Source organism: Eschrichtius robustus, chromosome 8, assembly GCF_028021215.1.
Source record: "Eschrichtius robustus isolate mEscRob2 chromosome 8, mEscRob2.pri, whole genome shotgun sequence".
Lineage (NCBI taxonomy): Eukaryota > Metazoa > Chordata > Mammalia > Artiodactyla > Eschrichtiidae > Eschrichtius > Eschrichtius robustus.
Genome location: NC_090831.1, coordinates 53,988,526 through 54,010,769, shown reverse-complemented (window position 1 = coordinate 54,010,769; position 22,244 = coordinate 53,988,526). Strand labels below are relative to the sequence as shown.

The window sequence follows — 22,244 nt, the reverse complement described above, 5'->3', positions numbered from 1 at the left end:
TGGATTTAGCTCACCCTCCTCTTAATCCATTGTGACCATATCTTAACCAATGACATCTGCAAAGACCCTGTCTCCAAATAAGGTCCCATTTTGGAGTTTTGGGGAGACATTATTCAACCCAGTTGCATCTCCCAAACACCCCATCCCTAGGAAACCATTAATCTTTCTGTCTCTAGATTTGCCCATTCTGAACATTTTTATGTTGGATTTTGAATTTTTCTCTCCGTTGGAAAAAAATGTGTCAATTTTTTTTGAGGGTAGAATATCCATTTATCATATTACAATGGTTATATTACTTAATTTGATACAATAATTTCCCATATGGGAATATGCAGCTGTTTAAGGTATTTTAAATAACTACCCTTTTCTTTAGGCTGTATCTGCTGACTAGAGCACACTACGATAAGTATGTAGACAGCTTTGATGTAGGTTATAATGAAGTGTGTTTGGTTTTTTTCCTTAGTAATCTTAGTAATTCCAATTAGTGTCTGTTTTCTGTCCTGGAAATAGTCTATGATATTGTCAATATCATGATAATGAGTAAAAGTACAATATGTTGGCGAGTATATTTTCTATTACTCCCCCACCCAAAATTCCTATCCTGTATAGTGCTCTACTTTCTTTTTAGTAGATAAGTGATTGTTAATGTTATATTTTTTGCAGTGACACGACTTTGATGACATAGCAGTTTAGCTTTTACTTTTGAAAATCACAGTGTGAACATGAAATTTTAATGTCTTGAAAAAAATTGCTGCTGTCAAAAACAGTCATTAATTACAATTGTGACCTAGCTTTCAAAAATGTGACATACAGTGTCATGGAAAATTTAGAGTCATGAAAAGGAGACATTTTTTAAAACCAGCAGTCTATTTTCCTTTTGCCTCATATACTGTTAACGGCAAATATTTTGGATTTGCTGCAGAGGCCAGGGTAAAGGAGATATTTGAAGGAAATTTTGCTTTTTAAGGGTGGTAGTGTTAACACACATCAACAACTTCAAAAATTCAATCCACACAAACATGGCACCAAAACAGCTCTCACTAAGTCCCCGTAATTTGTTAATATGAAAGTATATTTTACAGGTTATATCATTCAGCACTTGATAAATCATTCCTTTAAATAACCCCCTTTCTCCTTACAGTTGCCTCAAAAGACTTTTAAAAGCTTGAATCTACTTTCATCTTCCTAACTTTCCTCCTTCCCAAGGTGATCCAAACTACTTTAGGAGAAAATCTGTACTGGGAAATTGTCTGAAATGTCATCCTTACTAAGTAGAAAGCTTTTTTACTTTCCAGAGCTTTAAACCTCTTCTGATAACAAAGCTGTAAAATGGGGTTCAAGGTCTGGTTTATTCAGTTCTTTTTTTTTTTTTTTTAACATCTTCATTGGAGTACAATTTATTCAGTTCTTGTAGGGGATCTCCCTGACTATCTTCCAGCCATCCATTGAATTTGTTTCCACTATCCATGTTTAATTTCCAAGAGCATTTTCTTTTTAGGATTGTCCTTTTATATAGCATGTTGGTCTTGTTTCATGTTGCCCTGTCTGAGGATATTTTAGTTTCCTTAACATTACTTATATTTTTGGTGTGTTTCTCTTTCCTCTGACTTCTTTTTCGATTGCTTTGCTCTTTCCTATTGGAGTCTTTCCTCAAATATCTGGTGCCTGGCTGTGCATTTTATATTTAAAATTAGACATTAAGAAGTTGCGAACTTTTGTTTACAAACGTGAGCTGAATTGTCAGTGAATCTCATCATATGTTAAGGAAATGGCTGCCTGTTTTTTAATAAATTTATTTATTTATTTATTTACTTATTTATTTATTTATTTATTTATTTATTTATTTATGGCTGTGTTGGGTCTTCGTTGCTGCACGCGGGCTTTCTCTAGTTGTGGTGAGCGGGGACTACTCTTCGTTGCGGTGCACAGGCTTCTCATTGTCGTGGCTTCTCGTTGCAGAGCATGGGCTCTAGGCGCGCAGCCTTCAGTAGTTGTGGCACATGGGCTCAGTAGTTGTGGCTCGCGGGCTCTAGAGCTCAGGCTCAGTAGTTGTGGCGCACGGGCTTAGTTGCTCCGCGGCATGTGGGATCTTCCCGGGCCAGGGCTCAAACCCGTGTCCCTTGCACTGGCAGACAAATTCTTAACCACTGTGCCACCAGGGAAGCCCCTGTCTGCCTGTTTTTGTTGGAGATCCATAAGAGATCCACAGATCTTTTTCTGGGATGTTTGATTCTCCAGAATATAAACTTACAAACTCCTGCCCCTTGGGTGGGGGAGGGCAAGCTGGGAAGAGACTGACTATAAGCCTGGCTGCAGGATTTCTGGAGCTCAGGCAAAGCGCCATTCAACAGGCAGAGTTCGGTTCCTCTTTTGTCAGTACCATAACTTGACCCTCTATATTTACATCCTGAACTCTAAAGCCTCTCTTGTTCCCTTTTTTCAAGAAAAGAACCTGTCTCCCAACAGGTAAGGATAGTCACCTAATGGATTTCTAACTGAACCTCATACAGATTTTCAAACAGTCCACCGTTCTGTGATACCTGGTGGTTCTTAATTCTTGTGGCTTTTCAGCCTTCTCTGGGGACATCAGTCGTCCATCTTACAGGAATATGATTCTTCCTGTAAGTAATTTACTATGTACTCTTCTATGTGCATTCAGTCTTCATAAATTGTGGTTTGAAATCACGGTTATCTCCTAGTATAATCAAAGACGATGTTTTTGTTTGTCTTCCCTCTCATTTTGAGATATTTTCAAGAGGAAAGGGTGGCAGAGGCGTTTTTACTCTGCCACCTTGAAACCAGACATTTCCTTCCCGTGACCTCACTCTCCTGATTTCCACCTACCCCTCCCCTATCACTACTGAGTTCTACATGCCTCAGCCCTAGGCTGTCATCATCTCACGCAGCACTTTATCCAGATGATTTCAGTCAGAATTCTGCCCTTGCCCACCTCTCCACCTTCACGGAGCACCATACACACCCTCGTTTAAGCTTCAGCCTAACTGGTATTATTTTAGGTCTTTGATGCCAGCAAAGTCCTTACACATGCTGGCGTTTGCATGGGTGAAAAGTCAGTGAACACAGAGATTCATTACTACAAAGGGACTGCTCAAAATAGATATGTTAAGAATAATGGGAGCCAAGTTTCTCACTATGAAAGAAAAAAATACAGAGGGGAAATAAAATGAATTCTGTGATCTTGGGTTGAAATTGGAGGTTATCAGTGTGAAGTCATAGTTTTTAATATACATATAGCTATAGGAATATGTATTAATGTAAATGTGTCTGTGTATAGTATGTATTCTCTAGCAATGCCCATGAAAGGATTTGGGAACAAAGATACCACAATAGCAATGAGCAAATTTAGAGCTCAGATCTTGGCTTCTAAGTGCCACCAAAAAAGACCCAGGGCTCCTTGGAGAACAGGCTGATTCCAGGACTGAAGCAGGGAAACTGTCAGATGACCCTGGAGCATCTTTTAGGCCAGGAAGTGAAGTGCTCAAAGAATCATGGGATGTGTCAACTGGAAATGATTTGAGCATCACAACAAATGATAGTAACAAATTATAACCCAATGAATAAAATTGGAAACCGTAAGTCATACTGATAGGGATAAATAAATGAGTGAACTAAAAGTTTGCTGAGGAATGAGGTTTTTATATACTTTCAAAGTCTCTCCCTACAAAATCCTTATTACTAACAAAGAGGAAAAGAGTAATTTTACAGTGGAGCAGCTTGCCAGACAACACCTGAAGTGATCAAAGTGAACGTGACAATGTGACAAACAGAAATTGTGCACAACTTGACAGGTACATTGTGAAGGCCATGGATGCCAAAGATGCATAATCTAAATCTAATTACTAGAAAACAGATAAGTCTGCATTAAGGAAATTCTACAAAATAACTAGCTGTAATGTTTGTGTCAAGGTCATGAAAGTCAAGGAGAGACTGAGAAAATGTTCCAGAATGAAGCCTGAAGAAACATGAGTAAGGCAACAATGATTCCGAACTGCATCCTTGTCCTTTAAAGGACATTACTGGGACATTAGGCAAAATATGAATAGAATCTAAGGATTACATAGTAGTATGCAGCAATATTAATGTCCTGATTTTGGTGATTATATTGTGGTTAAGTAGAGTGTCCTTGTCTGTAGGAAATACAATAAATAATTGGGTATTGGGGCATGAGGTCTGCAATATAGTCTCAAATGGTTCAGGAAAAAGATCTTTGTACTATATATACATGTAACTCCTCCATAAATTTTTTTCAAAATAAATGAATTAAACTGATTTAAAAAACTAGGTTGCACCAGTTATTCCCAGTGCTCCTGTAGATTCTGCTGTCATCAAAATCCAAACAAAGTATATGAGCCAGAACAATGGCTAGTCATCTTAAACCACCGGGGACGAACCTGTAATCCAGCAAAGTCAGATTTATTGACGCACTGCAACCAAGGAGACTGCACACTAGAGGAAGTGTAGGGTGTCTCACCACACAATGGAAAAGGTAGATGTAGGATTTGTGGGAAAGGTGTAGTTCAGGTAAAATCTAAATGAAACAGTTTTGATAGTCTCAAAGCAAAGCAGAGCGGTGTAAAGAGGCATCAACATCACATCTGGAGTGAGAAGTGGGTGTAGGGTCATGTTCCCTTGGAAACCACAAAGTTAAGAGAATAAGTAATGTTCTTTTCAGGAACCCCTTGTCCGCAGCTCTGCACCTGATTAGAAATAGAAGCTGCTTCTCTGTGTCAAAGTGTCTTAGATCCTCCAGGCAAGAGTGGAATGTTTCATTCTTACTGATAAAATTTCAAATAGCAACGTTTACATGGACTTTAAAGAACAAGGTTTCTCCGTGTAAGAATGTAGTACTCATCCAAAGACGCGGGTTGTTATGATACTTTTTAGTTGCAGTTTGTCCTTAAAAGAAACTGTTTCCTGTAAACGTTACAACTGGCTTTATCTTATACTGTTACCCATCCTGATGAATGGCTGGGCAGATTTTTACTTTCTCAGCAGTTACAAATGAAAAATACGACTCGGTCTCTCAAACCACATTTAATCCTCCTCTCAGGGCCTTGCTGAAGTTATGGGTTTGCCTGACGAACCTTCTTTCCTCTCATTTTGGACCTCAAGCCTCCCCTGATGAACGAGACCCTACACCACGGTCTTCAGCACCTTTCTTCACATAACCTTTCAATCATCCTGCCTTCCCAGCCCACGCTCAGTGCGTGGGGGGCGGTCCCACTCTTCTCAAATCCTATTGGGTAAAATCCACGCCTCTCTTCGCATTGGGGGCGGGACAAGAGAGAAAGGGCCTTTCCCAGGCGCGAGAAGATGACGTCACAGTAGCGGACCTGCGACCTCCGGTTGCTTTGGGCTCTGCTAGCTGAGGGTGTGGACTGAAAACAGTTCCGTCCGCGATGCCGTCGCCATGACCATTTGTCAGTTCTTCCTTCAAGGCCGGTGTCGCTTCGGAGATCGATGCTGGAACGAACATCCCGGCGCCGGGGGTTTGGGCGAAGGACGGCAGCAGCAGCTCTCAGGTGACGTTCTCCTCCATCCTTCGCCCCTAGCCGAGCTGAGGAAGGCCTGGCGTGGGGCCGGGCCGGCGAGGAACAGCCGTCCCTCGTGGGCCCAGCCGCTGGGCACAGCGCCGTAGCGCACCAGTCAGGTGACGCGGACGTGCCCGCGTCGTCCCCTCGCCCGCCCCGCCCCGCCCACCCCGCCCACCGGCTTTTTTATTCATTTATTAGGAACTCGGTTATCTTTTGTTGAGCGGTTGGAGGCATGGTTACTGGTCCTGGTTACTAATGAAGAACAGTTAATTTTTAAGTCGGAATACGTGTCAGAACTTACCTTGTGGGGCTTCCCTGGTGGCGCAGTGGTTGAGAGTCTGCCTGCCAATGCAGGGGACACGGGTTCGGGCCCTGGTCTGGGAGGATCCCACATGCCACGGAGCGGCTGGGCCCGTGAGCCACAACGGCTGAGTCTGCGCATCTGGAGCCTGTGCTCCGCAACAAGCAATTTTTTTTTTATAGGCAGAGGATTTTTAATTAATGAATTTATTTATTTATTTTTGGCTGTGTTGGGTCTTCGTTTCTGTGCGAGGGCTTTCTCTAGTTGCGGCGAGCGGGGGCCACTCTTCATCGCGGTGCGCGGGCCTCTCACTGTCGCGGCCTCTCTTGTTGGGGAGGACAAGCTCCAGACGCGCAGGCTCAGTAGTTGTGGCTCACGGGCCTAGTTGCTCCGCGGCATGTGGGATCTTCCCAGACCAGGGCTCGAACCCGTGTCCCCTGCATCGGCAGGCAGATTCTCAACCACTGCGCCACCAGGGAAGCCCCACTCCAGTTTTTAATATACATATTTAATGGCATATCTCCTAATTCAGTCAGAAACAAGGTGAATTATCTTGACCCCAACTAAGAAGTGATGAATAAATGAGACAGTAGAAGTGAAAAAATTTTGTAAAATATAGAGACAGAGAGGAGGAAAATGTTGGCTTATTTTGATAGTTATAGAATACTAGAAATCTGCTCATAATAGAGGAACTCAGTGCACTTTATTCATGTGTAAATTACCTCTATAATCTCCTTATGGAAGGTAGGTGGGTAGGTGTTGTTTTCTCAGAGAGAATACTGAGTCAAATAGACTTACCCATCTATTCAAGGACAGAAGATAGAATCTAATCTTTTATATTCAATACACTTCTCAATACATTGTCTGTTTTTCAGATTTTACTACTATATAGGGCCCAGTTGGGGAGCAAAGAATGATACAGACACATCTTTTTATCATGAAGGAGCTTATGATTTAAGATACATGCCTTCTATCCACTCCATTATCGAACAGTTGTTTACCTAATAAACTTACGTCAGCTGAATTTAGTAATATATCGTTATTTTTCTGTGTATTTACAGTCTTCTCAATCTTGTTAACTTAGACCATTATGTGATTTGTGGATACTACACTTACCTATATAAATTGAAAATGAAGAGTTTTGTAATTTAAAATGAGTGGAAATGTAGTGCTTGTTGAATCTTTACATAACGTCTGCACATAATAAGACAAACTACAATGAAATTTTAAGAGATTTTAAAAATGAGTTGCTAGTAAAGTTGTTTATTTTGTTGTTTATTTCAGGTAGTAACAGACGAGGATGGAATACCACCAGCCAGAGATATTCCAGTGTTATCCAGCCATCCAGTTTCTCCAAATCCCCACCATGGGGGGGCAGCAGAGATCAAGAAAAGCCATCTTTTGCTTCTTTTGATTCTGGAGCGTCAGCTAGCAGGAACAGTGGGTTTGGATTGTCTCAGAACCCATTTGCTTCACCTAACTCTGATGGGCAGAAAGATGAAAAGAAACTTCTGTAAGTGAAAGCCTTCAGAAAAATTCCTGCCCATTTGCTTATTTTTTTCAAAAATACCTACAGTACTTTCCTTAAAAAAGAGGTAATGTTATTATTATTAAATTGTTAAAAAATCAGAATAAGCAAAAAGCAGAAAAAACATCCATGATCAGAGATAACTACTATTTTGCAGGTATCATACTAGACTTTATTTCACTTAAAAATGTCATTCTTCTTTATCAATACAGTGAGTTCTTGGGGATAATTATGCTTTTTCCACTTTTCTATTGATAACACTGTCCTGTGAATATCTTTCTAATGTAGTCCTGCTTATATTAAATTATGAGTTCTTTACAAAGTATGGGGTGATTTAAAGCAACTTGTGATCTTGGAGGTCACTTATAGCATCTTGTATTCTTCTTTCTAAAACGTTTACTTCAGTAAGCCCATGCAAACATTTCATTTGATTTCCTTCATTATTGTGGAGTAGATTTCTTATCATTTATTGAGAACATTCGTAGTAGAATTTATGATTGGTGCCGAAACAGTGCCTGGCTGTGTATAACTGTTCCGTCAGCCCCCAGCAACTAGGACAGAACTTAAATATACTCATTAGTCTTTTACATCCCATAACTAAATTAGACTAGTTGTAAACATTTTGAACCATGTACCATATATAATTAATTAAAATAAATAAATAAAGTAAAAAAACAAATAAAAAAAGAAAAAAGAAACCCCCCTTCCTATATTTGATGTTGTCATAAAAATCCTAAATTTTATTATTATTTTATTATCAGTTATTCTTATTTGATTAATTTTGCTCTTCTGGATAAAGGGAAAATGTTTAATTTAGACCCAGATATATCCATGACTTTGCCAACAAGTTAACCATGGACATGGGTCTGTTCCCTTTTTGCAAAATGTGAGAATTAGACAAAATGATCTCTGAAGTCCTAACCACTTAAATATTTTATGGTTCTTTATTACTTACTGGTTCTTTCTTTCCCAGTTAAATGATCATTGATGTTAATGATAATGAACAAAGAAAGATTAAACTTAGTATTGTGTATTTTATTATATTTCAGTTCTTTAAGATATGTATGGTACGATAGTTGAGTTCTCAGTAAATGTATCAGTTAATGGTTCAGTGTATTGGAAAACCAAAATTATGAACTTCTTTGATATTATAATATTTATAATCATGAAATATAGCTCATATTTCTATAAGCTTCTGCTTTAAAGAATACTCCTCAGAAAATATAACGGAAAAATCTAAAATTATATATTTACTACAATTAAAATTTCCATGATTGAAAATTATGAATGATAAATTTTAACAGTCAGAAGAAAAAGATCTTTTGCCCTTTTTATTCTTTCAGGGAAGGAATTGTAAAAGATATGGAGGTTTGGGAATCATCAGGGCAGTGGATGTTTTCTGTTTATTCACCAGTGAAAAAGAAACCTAATATTTCAGGTAACTAGAAATTATGTGTTTTTAAATTGTGTTTTACAACTATTATTTTCTAAAACTAAGACTATGTCAAATAAAGAAATCGACCACAAACTTAGCTACAGTTAGGAGAGTTTGGACATTGTTTAAAGTATCCGAGTATTCTAGCAGAACTTCATAATTCAGAGATTGAGGTTGGAAGATATAGTTCAAGATATATAGATCCCTTGGGAAAAATAGTAGAATCAGGACCCACCACATTTCCAATTCTGTAAGCCCAAGAAGAGGTTCTGCTTCCTTGGTTTCCTGTAGATACAACTTCAGAACCCTTTAGCTGCCTGCAGTGAATAGAAGAGTCCTGTTATGCCAAGGCTTTGGCTGCCTGATTCTGTTCTTTCTCCCCTATCTTTTTTTCTAAGGATAGTTATTTTTCATAAAGCATGTTGAGATCTATTCTGGGGGTAATATTTGAAGGGAAGGAGCTTTAGCTGGGCTACAGAGATAGCATTTCTTTAGAATACTCCTTTCCTTCCCATTTTCTTTTGCCCATAGCCCTTTTTGGGCTGAAAGCTAGACAACCACAGATTTTTTTGTTTTGTTTTGTTTTGGTTTTTTGACATCTTTATTGGAGTATAATTGCTTTACAATGGTATGTTAGTTTCTGCTGTATAACAAAGTGAATCAGCTATATGCATACATATATCCCCATATCCCCTCCCTCTTGCATTAGACCACCACAGTTTTCTAAGCCTACTCTGGGTGGTCCTGGGCATTAAGTTGAACAGCAAGTGCCTAGAAGATGAGAGCCCTTTCAGTCTCTCAGAACTCTGGGATTTCTGTCTGTCTCTGCTCTATCTGCTCATTCTCTGTGAGCATTTGTGTCACACCACTCCTTAGTCATTTATTTACTTAATCATTCAACAAATACTTATTGAATTTCTTTTGTGCCAGGCCTCATTCTAGGTGCTAGGGATATAGCAATGAGTAAGATAGATAGGATCCATCCCTTATGAAGTTTATTTTCTTGAGGGATGGAGGCAGTAAGTAATACAAATAAATAAGATAATTTTAGATAGTCATTTTTCTGTAAAGAAAATAAGTGTGGGCTTCCCTGGTAGCGCAGTGGTTGAGAGTCTGCCTGCCAATGCAGGGGACACGGGTTCGAGCCCTGGTCTGGGAAGATCCCATATGCCATGGAGCAACTAGGCCCGTGAGCCACGACTGAGCCTGCGCGTCTGGAGCCTGTGCTCCTCAACAAGAGAGGCCACGATAGTGAGAGGCCCGTGCACCGCGATGAAGAGTGGCCCTCGCTTGCCACAACTAGAGAAAGCCCTCGCACAGAAGCGAAGACCCAACACACCCAAAAATAAATTAAAAAAAAAAAAAAAAAAAGCTTCCCCCAATATGACCATATATGTTGATTATTTAAATTAAAAAATGATCAACAGGGCTTCCCTGGTGGCGCAGCAGTTGAGAATCTGCCTGCCAATGCAGGGGACACGGGTTCGAGCCCTGGTCTGGGAAGATCCCACATGCCGCAGAGCAACTGGGCCCGTGAGCCACAATTACTGAGCCTGCGCGTCTGGAGCCTGTGCTCCGCGACAAAAGAGGCCGCGATAGTGAGAGGCCCGCGCACCGTGATGAAGAGTGGCCCCCGCCTGCCACAACTAGAGAAAGCCCTCGCACAGAAACGAAGACCCAACACAGCCATAAATTAATTAATTAATTAATTAATTTTAAAAAAAAAATGATCAACAATCTTCTTGAATTTGCAACTTGAAATCTTTGACACCTTCGAAGGATTCTTCTCTACAAGCAAAATATTAAAAAAAAAACAAAACGAAAATAAGTGTTAAGCCTTTTTTAAAAAGTTCAGAATTGAACTTAATGCCTAACGCCCTAGAGCAGTGGTTCTCAGTGTGAAATGTAGATCCATAAGCAGGGTTGTAAGATAAAATATGGGACATCCAGTTGAATTTAAATTTCAGATAAACAATATTTTTAGTATATGAATATCCCATGTAGTATTTAGAACATACTTATACTTTTTTTTTTTTTTTTTTTTTTTGGCTGTGCCGTGCAGCTTGTGGGATCTTAGCTCCCCGACCAGGGATTGAACCCGGGCCCACGGCAGTGAAAGCACCAAGTCCTAACCACTGGACCACCAGGGAATTCCCAGGACATACTTATACTTTTAAAGTATTTGTTGTTTGTCAAATATTCAAATTTACCTGGGCATCCTCTTTTTTTTGGCTAAATCTGGCAACCCTATTCCTAAAATCCTTTTAGAGGCTGTACAAGTTTAGAAATATTTTCATAATAATACTAAGACATTAATTGCCATTTTCACTGTGTTGACATTTGCACTGTTGGTACAAAAGCTTTGATGAGGCACAGGCAACAAACTGTACTAGTAGATTATAATAGTCAATAAAAAAAAATTTTAACGCCATTTTCACTTAAGAATGTCCTTGATGAAGAGGTAAAAATTATTAATTTTATTAAATATTGACCCTTAAGTGTACACCTTTTAAATATTCTATGTGACAAAATGGGAAGCACACACAAAGTAACATTAACAAATTTTTTGATATTGTAAGATGACATGTGCCAACATTTGGAGGTTCTGGATAACTCACTGAACCAATATTTTCCAGATGACCAATGTGTGATGTTACAAAATTATGCATGTTTGAAAAATCCTTTCAAAGTGCAAGATAAAACAGTTAATAGTTTTGGTTTATTAATATGATTTCATTAATATGATTTGAGTCCACATTATAGCTAACCTTTAAGAAACTACTGTCTGTCAAGTTTTGGTATAGTATCAAGAAGGATATCCACAATTATCTGAAAAGGCCATTAAAGTCATCCTTTTCCAGCTACACATCTGTGTGAGAACAGTTTTTCTTCATATACTTGAACCAGGCAATATACTGAAACAGGTTGAAGCAGATTGAACAGCAGAAGCAGATATAATAATCCAACAGTCTTCTATGAAGCCATACATTAAAGAGATTTACAAACATAAGACAATGCCACTTGTATCACTGAATTTTTATTTTTTGTTTTGGAAAATAGTTTTTTCATTTATGTTGATATATTTGTTTCTTATTTTTAAGGGAATTAATATTTTCTACATTTTTTCAGTTCTCATTTCAAATATGGTAAATATTGATTTATGTAACCCATGTAAGCAAAAGGTCTGGCATCCTTATTTACTTTTAAGAATGTAAATGGGTCCTGAAACCAGAAAGTTGGAGAATCACTGTCTGTAGGCATCCATTATAATGAATTAATTTTTCCTGTGCAGCTAGAATGATACTACGTTTGTACCACCCTTGAAAGAATTGAGGAAATAGTCACTCAAATCATTTTCTGTCTTCATGGTTCAGATGAGTAACAGATGGAAGGAGGAGAAAGTATCCAGAGGGATAGTGTTTCTTCACAGAGAGTGGTTATCTATTCTTAGGAAGCAGTATTGGAGCTGAGTCCTGAATGAAGAGAAGATGTCACTTACGGGAAGATTTGGGGGAAAATGTTCCTGACAGTACAATAGCTAGTGCAGAGGCCCTTGTGGAAACAAGGTTGGCATGTATTTAGTCTAGCAAGGCCTGAATTGCCAGAGGAGAGTAAATAAGAGAAAGAGTAATATGACATAAGGCCAGAGAGAGGCAGCCAGGGGCCAGATTATGTTGGGCCAAATTGCACTAGGAAGCCAGAAAGAGCTTTGAGCAGGAGGAGGGATATGATCTGATTAGAAAAAGCTCACTTAGGGACTTCCCTGGCGGCACAGTGGTTAAGAATCCACCTGCCAACGCAGGGGACATGCGTTCAAGCCCTGGTCCGGGAAGATCCCACATGCCGCGGAGCAACTAAGCCCATGCGCCACAACTACTGAGCCAGCACTCTAGAGCCCGCGAGCCACAACTGCTGAGCCCGCCTGCCACAGCTAATGAAGCCCGTGCTCCGCAACAATAAAAGCCACCGCACTGAGAAGCCTGCGCACCGCAGCAAAGAGTAACCCCTGCTCACCGCAACTTGAGAAAGGCCGCGCACAAGCAGCAAAGACTCAATGCAGCCAAAAATAAATAATTAAAATAAATAAATTAATTAATTTTTAAAAAGCTCACTTAGACTGTTGTATGAAAAGAAATGGTCTGTTGGGGGGCAAAATAGCGGCAGGGCAATGAGTTCAGAGACAACTGCTGATGACTGAGAGTTACTAGCGGTGGAGACGGAATAGGTCAAATTCGTGTTCTGTTTTGGAGCTAGAACTGGCAAGAGGCTTATTAATTAGATATGGGGAAAGAGAGAAATGCAAAGTGATTCTAGGTTTTGTGGCCTGAGCAGTTAATAAAGGTGGTAAAGACAAGTTGTTAGAGAGCCTCCAGGATTCTGATTTGAATGTTTAGTCTTTTCTTTATTCTGAGGTAAGGGTCTTTGGAGTTAATGGTGTCTGGTTATAAGTAATTCTCTGTAGAAAAATATCCTGAACTTTTTTTCCCTTTCTTAAAAAGTTTTCCTAATTATGAAAGTTACAGCTGTTGCCATAGAAAACTTGGAAAATACAGAAATATGTGAATAAAGATCTACTGATCTCAGAGATAACAACTGTAACATTTTAGTGTATTTCTTTCAAAACATGCACACACATATTTCTTATTTATATGTATAATTAGGAATCATAACCTAGTGTTGTATTCTGCTTTGTTTTCAGTGTCTCTATTACTAAAAATACTAGAATGAACATCTTTTTATGTAACACCCTTTGTTTATACATTTAATTATTTCCTGAGGTTAAATCCTAGAAATTCTAAGATCAAAAGGTATGAGCATTTTTAAGGCATTCGACATTTATTGACAATTTTCCTCCCAGAAAAGTTTTACCTTTTTGATTTCCATAATGGCAACTTAGGAGAATGTCCATTTCACCACATCCTTAATAACAGTTATTCATTATTAATTTTTGTCAGTCTGATAAATAAAGCATTGTAGCTCTATTTAAGTTGTATTTTTTAATTGAACTTTTTGTGTGTGTGTGTGTGAACTTTTTAGTTTCATTTATTTACTGGCTATTTGAATTGTTTTGTGAATTGCCCGTTCATTATCTTTACCCATACTAACTTATTTTTCTTACTAATTTGTAATAGCTATTTATACATTGATGTTAGCTCTTCTCCTGTCATATATGTTGCAATTATGGTTTTCCCAGTTTACTGTTTGCCTTTCAATTCTGCTATTGTAGTTTCTGACTTGCAGAATATTTTTTTTAGAAGTATGAATGTATATGTAGTCAACTCTTTCTTGTTTCTTTTGTTTATTATTCCTTCCACTCCATTTATCTTTAGAAAATTTTTCCCCTTCAAAGATCGAATAACCAGGGCTTCCCTGGTGGCACAGTGGTTGAGAATCTGCCTGCCAATGCAGGGGACACGGGTTCGAGCCCTGGTCTGGGAAGATCCCACATGCCGCGGAGCAACTGGGCCCGTGAGCCACAACTACTGAGCCTGCGTGTCTGGAGCCTGTGCTCCGCAACAAGAGAGGCCGCGATAGTGAGAGGCCCACGCACCGCGATGAAGAGTGGCCCCCGCTCGCCGCAACTAGAGAAAGCCCTCGCACAGAAACGAAGACCCAACACAGCCAAAAAAACTAACTAACTAAATAAATAAATAAATAAATTTATTAAAAAAAGATCAAATAACCAACTATATTTTATTCTAATTTTATACTTTATTAAATAGAGTACAGGCTTTGAATTTTTTCCTTATGATTATGAAATTTTTCTAATGATCAAGATTAGCATATTTTCCTGTCTAGCACCTCTTATTTTACTATACTATCAAAAGTATTGGTATTTAAAGATTCCAATTGATTCCTCACTTCAGGTTTTACAGATATTTCACCAGAGGAGTTGAGACTTGAATACCATAACTTCTTAACAAGCAATAACTTACAGAGTTATGTAAGTTTGTTTCCTATTCATCTACCTAACAGATTAGCTGTTAATTATTGTCTTCTCTGTAGTGGCTTGCTTGTGTGTTGGCAAAGTGGATGAGGTCTATAATTTTTTTTCAGAACAAGGCTATTTTTCTATTCTAAATTAAAATTTAGAATTTCTTTGAAATTGCTTGGTTATCTAAAATGGTGATAATATACTTTGACTGTAGTAACTAGGAATGTCATTCTTTTTATTACGGGTTATCCAGCAATCAGTCCCAGAAATCATACCTTTCATCATTTGGCAAACATCTATGGAGCATCTCTTAGGTGCAGACACCACAATGAATGCTAGAAAAACAAACTTAAATAAAATGCAGTGTTGTATATAGATTAACATTCTCATATATCAAATATCAAAAAATTGAAAAGCTGGGCTTGAATAAGTTCAGTGCCTAAAGGAAAGGACATAAATCCTGTATTTTTCTATTGTCTACAGTCAATATCATGTGTTTCACCTAGTACACATGTTTGTCTCTGTACTGCCAGGTACTTGTGATTTTAACTAGGTGATACAAGGAGTTGGAGAACAGGGAAAGGGGTCTACAGCTGGAGTATCTTTGGCAAGTAGGGGTAGGTCAATGCAAATTTTACAAGTTATGGGCCGTAAAAATGTTTTATAAATTTATTGTGACTTTGGAAATACAGAAATGAAGTTGTTGGAGAGATTATCTTAAACACTCAATATTGACTCATTATTTTTCTGTCTTCTCTCCAGCTACATTCTATCCAACAGTTAATAAATCAGTGGAGGAACAGGGTAAATGAACTGAAAAGTCTAAATACATCAACTACAATAGCTTTGGTGAGTATTGGAGAATTTTCTACAGGGAGATGTCTTATCTATTGCTTTTTTGCAGAATTTCACTTTGGATTTGGAAAGCAAAGCTAAAATTCTCTGTCAAGAATTGTGATACACACATTCTCAAGAACTATATTATCATTTAGAGGCACGGTCCTGGAATTGTTTTCTCTCTGTTCCTTCGTCAGAAAAGCACAGATAATTATGCTTTTCTAAAACTATTTTTAGGATAAGGTTTTTAACTTTGGTGGTACTAGTTTTAAAAATTGGAAAATATTACATAAATTCAAGTATTCCAGGTTATCAGCATTTAAAAAGAAATTGCTTTGAAAAATATGAATGCATATTTAGACTAATGTATACTTTTGTGACTGAAGGACCATATGTTCCTTGTCTTATACAGAAATGCCTTTAGGAGATATATGCCCACTTGTCCCCAAAGATACATGATCCTACTGCAGCATATTCATTATCTCTGTCAATTAAGTTTATTTTGCTACCCCCATAAGAAGTTCTTAAGAATATTATTTTTAAATAAGATATTTACATTTAGAATTTGATATTTCCAGTCTCCTAGGTGGTTTTTCTTTGTACTTTCTGAAAAAGGCTATGAGAGTTGTAGCTGCCTAAAGTTAGTGAATGACTGTTTGAAAGTCCCGACACCCTACTCCTTTCTTTTTTTTTTAAATTTATTTATTTATTTATTTATTTTTGGTTGTGTTGGGTCTTCGTTGCTGTGTGTGGGCTTTCTCTAGTTGTGGCGAGAGGGGGCTACGCTTCGTTGCAGTGCGCGGATGTCTCATCGCGGTGGCTTCTCTTGTTGTGGAGCACGGGCTCTAGGCACGTGGGCTTTAGTAGTTGTGGCACGCGGGCTCAGTAGTTGTGGCTCACGGGCTCTAGAACGCAGGCTCAGTAGTTGTGGCACACAGGCTTAGTTGCTCCGCGGCATATGGGATCTTCCCAAACCAGCGCTCAAACCCGTGTCCCCTGCATTGGCAGGCAGATTCTCAGCCACTGCGCCACCAGAGAAGTCCCCCTACTCTTTTCTTAAATATGTGCTTCTAAATGACTAGACTTTTTTTTTGGCATTGCATTTTATTTTTGTTTAATTAATTTTTATTGGAGTATAGTTGCTTTACAATGTTGTGTTAGTTTCTACTGTACAGCAAAATGAATCAACTGTACATATACATATATTCCCTCTTTTTTGGATTTCCTTACTGTTTAGGTCACCACAGTGCATTAAGTAGAGTTTTCTGTGCTATACAGTATGTTCTCATTAGTTGTCTATTTTATGCACAGTATCAATAGTGTATATGTGTCAACCCCAATGCCCCAATTCCTCACACCCTCCCAAATGACTAGACTCTTGTGCAAGCTAATTTCTTCTACCTTTCGGTTGTTGTAATGCCATTTGAATTCAGTAGGACTCCTCGGAAGTATTTTTTCTCTAGATGAGAGGTGGCCCACCATCACCATTACTGATGTAGAAGGGATAACTGAGTCCAGAGAACTACAGAGCTTCCTTCAAGGTTGGAAGTTCCATGTTCTTTGCCACCTTCCTAGGGGCCCTTCTGTAGGTGAGAATCTTGGACAGCCTACCTACAACTGGCTTACCATGTGTCAATTCTTTATGCCAAGTGATTGGTTTTTTTTTAATATTTATTTATTTATTTTATTTTTGGCTGTGTCGGGTCTTAGTTGCGGTTAGCGGGATCTTCATCGCGGCATGCGGGATCCTCCGCTGCGGCACCCAGGCTCCTCATTGCGCAGGCTCCTCATTGCAGGGTGCGGGCTTCTCTCTAGTTGTGGCCCGCGTGCTCAGTAGCTGTGGTGTGCGGGGTTAGCTGCCTCACGTCATGTGGGATCTTAGTTCCCCAACCAGGGGTCAAGCCCACGTCCCCTGCATTGGAAGGCGATTCTTAACCACTGGACCACTAGGGAAGTCCCTGCCAAGTGGTTTATTCTTTATTCTTTTAATCTATTATATGGATATAATTTGTTTATCACATACCTGTTAATGACTGAGGGAGAGAAGCTAGATGAAAAAAAGAAAAAGTACATACTATATGATTCCATTTATATGACACTCTAGAAAAGACAAACCTCATCTCTAGTAATAGAAAGTAGGTGAATGGTTCCCTGGGGCCAGAGGTTGGGACAGTGTTGACTGGAAGGGGACACAAGGGAACTTTTATGGGTGATGGAAATATTCTAAATCTTGATTGTAGTGGTGGTTATAAGTTTATCAAAACTCATCAAAATATAGATAGATTGTTTTAATGGATGCATTTTATTTTATGTAAACTGTACCTCAGTAAAGTTGTTTTTTTTTTAAAGAAAAAATGCCAATAGGGTTTTAAAATGAGAGAAATCTTATACGCTTAGGTTGATGAGGAAAGGCTTCTTAGAGTTAAGGATTTAAGTGAAATGTTCCTTGAAAAGGAGATTAAGATTTCAGTAAGCAGAGATGAAAGACATTTCTAGAGCAGAAAATAGCAAGAGCATAAAATATTTTCAGGGAATAGGAAATGTTTAATAGATTTTAGTGGTAAGCTTTTAATAATGTAATTGCAAATTAACTTCAGTTCAAGCATTTGAGTAAGTAGACTGGGTAGCCTCTAAAGGTCCTTTACCTAATCTCTAGGTTTTTTGGTAAATGCAGATCAACCAGTAGAAACTAAAACCTAGAATTAAAAAGTATTTTCCTGATTTTAATATGTGTTCATTGAAGAAATTTAGAAAGTGTTTTAAAAGCATAAGTAAAATTAAAATCATTCATAATTCATCAGCCAGACAATCACTTCGAACTCATTGAGGTTGGCCCATTTTTTTCTATGAACATTCACTTGTAGGCATTTTTCTATGTTAAACAAAATGAAGACGTTTTTAAGTGCACATTTTAAAAATTGAATTTGGCTATAAAGTGTATAGAAAAGGTACTTGAGAATTATTCACTTGCCTACCTTTTTTTTAATAGCTCTCTGATATAAAGGGTGGAGTAAATCAAGCAGCACCTGCGTTTGGATTTGGCAGTAGGCCATCAGTAACATTTGGGTCACCAGGTAAGTGACAAAGTAATGAAGGACTCCACTGATTCAGAAAAATAGGATTTTATAGGTTTCAAATATAAAGCCTGAAGTTTTGTTTAGTGCCATTTTAAGTCACCCTTGCCACCTTCTACCACCTTCCATAATAGAACTTCAAAGAATTTGGCTCATCAAGCATTTGCGAAATAGGGTTAAGAATGGGCATGTTCTTTGAAAGAAGAACATGGCTCAGGCTTTAGAAGTATTTTAGGAATGGTTTTTCAAGACGTCCATAGGAATACATAGTTAAGGTAGCAGCACCTTTGAGGACTTCATTGTCCCTGTACATAACAGCATAGTATTGTCCTCAAATGACAACTCCGATGAGATGAGGGGACAGGTGAAGTGAAGGCTCACTCCCTAATTCCTGAGGTTTCTCAAGAGCTGCCTCCTTGAGTGTAAATTATGGTGCAAATGAGATCAATGTAGCAGAAAGACAGGACAACAGAGTATAGTGGGTTTGTCCTAGCTTCTCATTTTCACTTTTCTCTTCTTCCTTCCAATAAGTTAATTATCATCTAAATATGGCAGAAATAAGAAAAAAAAGGGCGGGTGGGGAATAGTAATATAGCTACATTTTCTGACTAATAGATTCTTTTTTTCTTTTTCTGGTTTTTGTAGGTTTTCCAGTGAATAACAACAGCAGCAATAATGCTCAGAATTTTAGTTTTAAACCAAGCTCTGGATTTGCTACTGCCCCTTCTGGAAACCCTTCTGTGTTTGGGAATACTCCAGCATTTGGAGCTGTACCCTCCGCCAATTCTGCCATCACTGCTTCTACTCCAGCTTTTGGACTTGGGAAACCCCAAATCACATCTGCTGCTTCATTTTCATTTAAAAGCCCTGCAGCTTCTGGTTTTGGATCATCCGGGTTTTCAGCATTTCCAGCTCCTATGGCAGTAGGCCCTGTTGGAGCTCCAGAGGCCCCAGCCTTTGGAAGCGGCAGTTCTTCGGCTCGTTTTGGTAGTCTAGGCTCACAGTCTCACACTGCTTTTTCCAAGTCATCCAGTGGCACCTTTGGAAACAGCAGCATATCCACTTCTCTCTCATTCTCAAATGGCAGCACCACAACAGATAATGTATTATTCACACCCAAAGATCAACTAACAGCAGAAGAACTGGAACAATTTCAATCCAAGAAATTTACTCTGGGAAAAATTCCATTAAAGCCACCTCCTGTGGAACTTCTAAATATTTAAACGAGTAATTTTAAATACAGAAAAGAACAGCTTTTAAAATTGTTTTGAGTGGTTCATATGAAAGGACAGATATATATATATATGCACATACATATATATTATATATATATACATATATATTTATAAGAAGTATAAACTTTCAATAATAGGAGTTTTTAAATTTAGCATTTTCTTCTTGAGCATAACTATTTAAGTAAAACATAACAAAAACTCAGCAGCGGATTTTTTTTTTTTTTTTTTTTTTGCTGTAATTATGAATGGAACTGAAAAAACTGTCAGGGTGCACTGAATAAAGTACTTTTCTTATTCTACATCACTTTACTCTCTTACCATTTAAAATTTTACCTTTAAACATTTTTTTTTTTAAAGGAAGGAGATAATTTCTAGAACCAGCAGAGAAAAAAATGCTTAAATGTTTAGCCTACTTACCAAATAAACATCAGTAGCATGACTTTCCTTCATGTTAAAGAAGATTCTCTTAAAGAGAGAAATAACAATTTTTTTTTTTAACATGAGTATTTTTTTTTTAATTAATTAATTTATTTATTTATTTATTTTTGGCTGTGTTGGGTCTTAGTTTCTGTGCGAGGGCTTTCTCTAGTTGCGGCAAGCGGGGGCCACTCTTCATCGCAGTGCACAGGCCTCTCACTATCGTGGCCTCTCCTGTTGCGGAGCACAGGCTCCAGATGCGCAGGCTCAGCAGTTGTGGCTCACGGGCCTAGTTGCTCCGCGGCATGTGGGATCCTCCCAGACCAGGGCTCGAACCCGTGTCCCCTGCATTAGCAGGCAGACTCTCAACCACTGCGCCACCAGGGAAGCCTGAGGAATAACAATTTTTAAAGGGTGAAAAATTTTTAGGACCTAAGAAGCATTTTCCCCTCATATTTTTTCCTCCTCAATTCTGGCTCTCTCATAGACCATTTGAGTTTTCTTCAACAATTTTGGGCTAATTTTTATCTTGGCCTAATTTTTATGTAATTCTATTTTTTCCTCACATTATCCCATCAAGTGGATGGATTTTAAGAGGAGTAGAAATTATGATCTCGTGGGAATAAATAGTATACATATATCCTTTGTAGTTGCATAAAACATTTCTGGAAGAATATGTAAGAAACTTGCTAACAGTGATTACCTCTGGGAAAAGAATTGGTGTCTGGGTTAGGAGAAATACTTACTTTATATACCATTTTGAACTGTTTGAATATTTTACCATGTACATGCATTACTTTGTTTTTTTAATTAAAAGAAAATCAGGAAAATTAAAAAAGGATTAGGAAGCTCTTTTCAACTAAAAACAGCAACATTATTGGCAAGTTTAATGATACTTATGATCAAGCTAGTTTTTCTAGCTGCATTTTTGAAAAGCATTTTTTTATATAAATTTATTTACTTTTTTTTTTTTTTGGCTGTGTTGGGTCTTCGTTGCGGTGCGCGGGCTTCTCATTGCCGTGGCTTCTCGTTGCAGAGCACGGGATCTAGGCGTGCAAGCTTCAGTAGTTGTGGCACGGGGGCTCAGTAGTTGTGGCACAGGGGCTCAGTAGTTGTGGCGCAGGGGCTCAGTAGTTGTGGCGCAGGGGCTCTAGAGCTCAGGCTCGGTAGTTGTGGTGCACGGGCTCAGTTGCTCCGCGGCATGCGGGATCCTCCCAGGCCAGGGCTCGAACCTGTGTCCCTTGCATTGGCAGGCAGATTCTTAACCACTGTGCCACCAGGGAAACCCGAAAAGCATTTTTTAAAAACTAACAAATAACTCTTTTTTCAAGATGCATCTTCTCTAGACTTTTTTTTAAGTAACAGAGAAAGGACTTTATAACTGGAAAAAAGTTTTTGAACAAATCTAGGCTGCTTTCTTCCATCTCCATTTACATTATTAAGGTATGCTCTTATTCCTTTATGGTATATTTCTTAAAACACTTTTTTATAAAATATGTTTATTATAATAAATTTGGAAATTTCCAACAAGGAAATTAAAATTATCAGTAATCTTCTCCCTGCTTCCCCCAAATAGTTTATGTAGAGCGGTGAGGATTCACCAGCTGTTTCTAGAGTTTCTATTAGAATTCTCAGACATGTTTGAATCTCCCTGTGTCCTCAGATTGAGGGAGTAATATCTTGTATATCTTATATATATGGTTGATCCAAATACCCAGAGACCTGTCATGAGTTGAAGCATATGTGTCAGAGTTCTGTGTTCCTTTCTCAAGCCTCAAAAATTACACAGCTAGCACTGCGAGAACAGTTTCCTAACACAGATCTGGCATTGAAGTCATTTTTTTAAGTGAAAATAAAAACTATTAAAAGATATGCACTCCACGTGATTTTAGCATATATGCAAAGGGTTTAATCCTCAGGGGATCCA

General features: G+C 38.4%; 1 protein-coding gene across 1 annotated transcript; it reads left to right on the top strand.

Annotated features, from left to right (window-relative positions):
• The first annotated feature begins 5,329 nt into the window (after positions 1-5,329).
• Positions 5,330-19,927, top strand: NUP42 (nucleoporin 42). The gene is made up of 7 exons (XM_068550498.1): positions 5,330-5,543; positions 7,141-7,369; positions 8,728-8,822; positions 14,687-14,763; positions 15,517-15,603; positions 18,581-18,665; positions 19,311-19,927. The coding sequence occupies exons 1-7, from the start codon at positions 5,432-5,434 to the stop codon at positions 19,886-19,888; spliced, it is 1,263 nt and encodes a 420-aa protein (XP_068406599.1). The 5' UTR covers positions 5,330-5,431; the 3' UTR covers positions 19,889-19,927.
• Positions 19,928-22,244: the final 2,317 nt, after the last annotated feature.

Excerpts from the sequence above, each read along its gene's own strand:
- NUP42 (XM_068550498.1), top strand. The coding sequence starts at position 5,432 with ATGACCATTTGTCAGTTCTTCCTTCAAGGCCGGTGTCGCTTCGGAGAT. Across the intron at positions 14,764-15,516 it reads GCAATAACTTACAGAGTTAT|CTACATTCTATCCAACAGTT; the intron begins GTAAGTTTGTTT and ends TCTTCTCTCCAG. Across the intron at positions 18,666-19,310 it reads AGTAACATTTGGGTCACCAG|GTTTTCCAGTGAATAACAAC; the intron begins GTAAGTGACAAA and ends TGGTTTTTGTAG.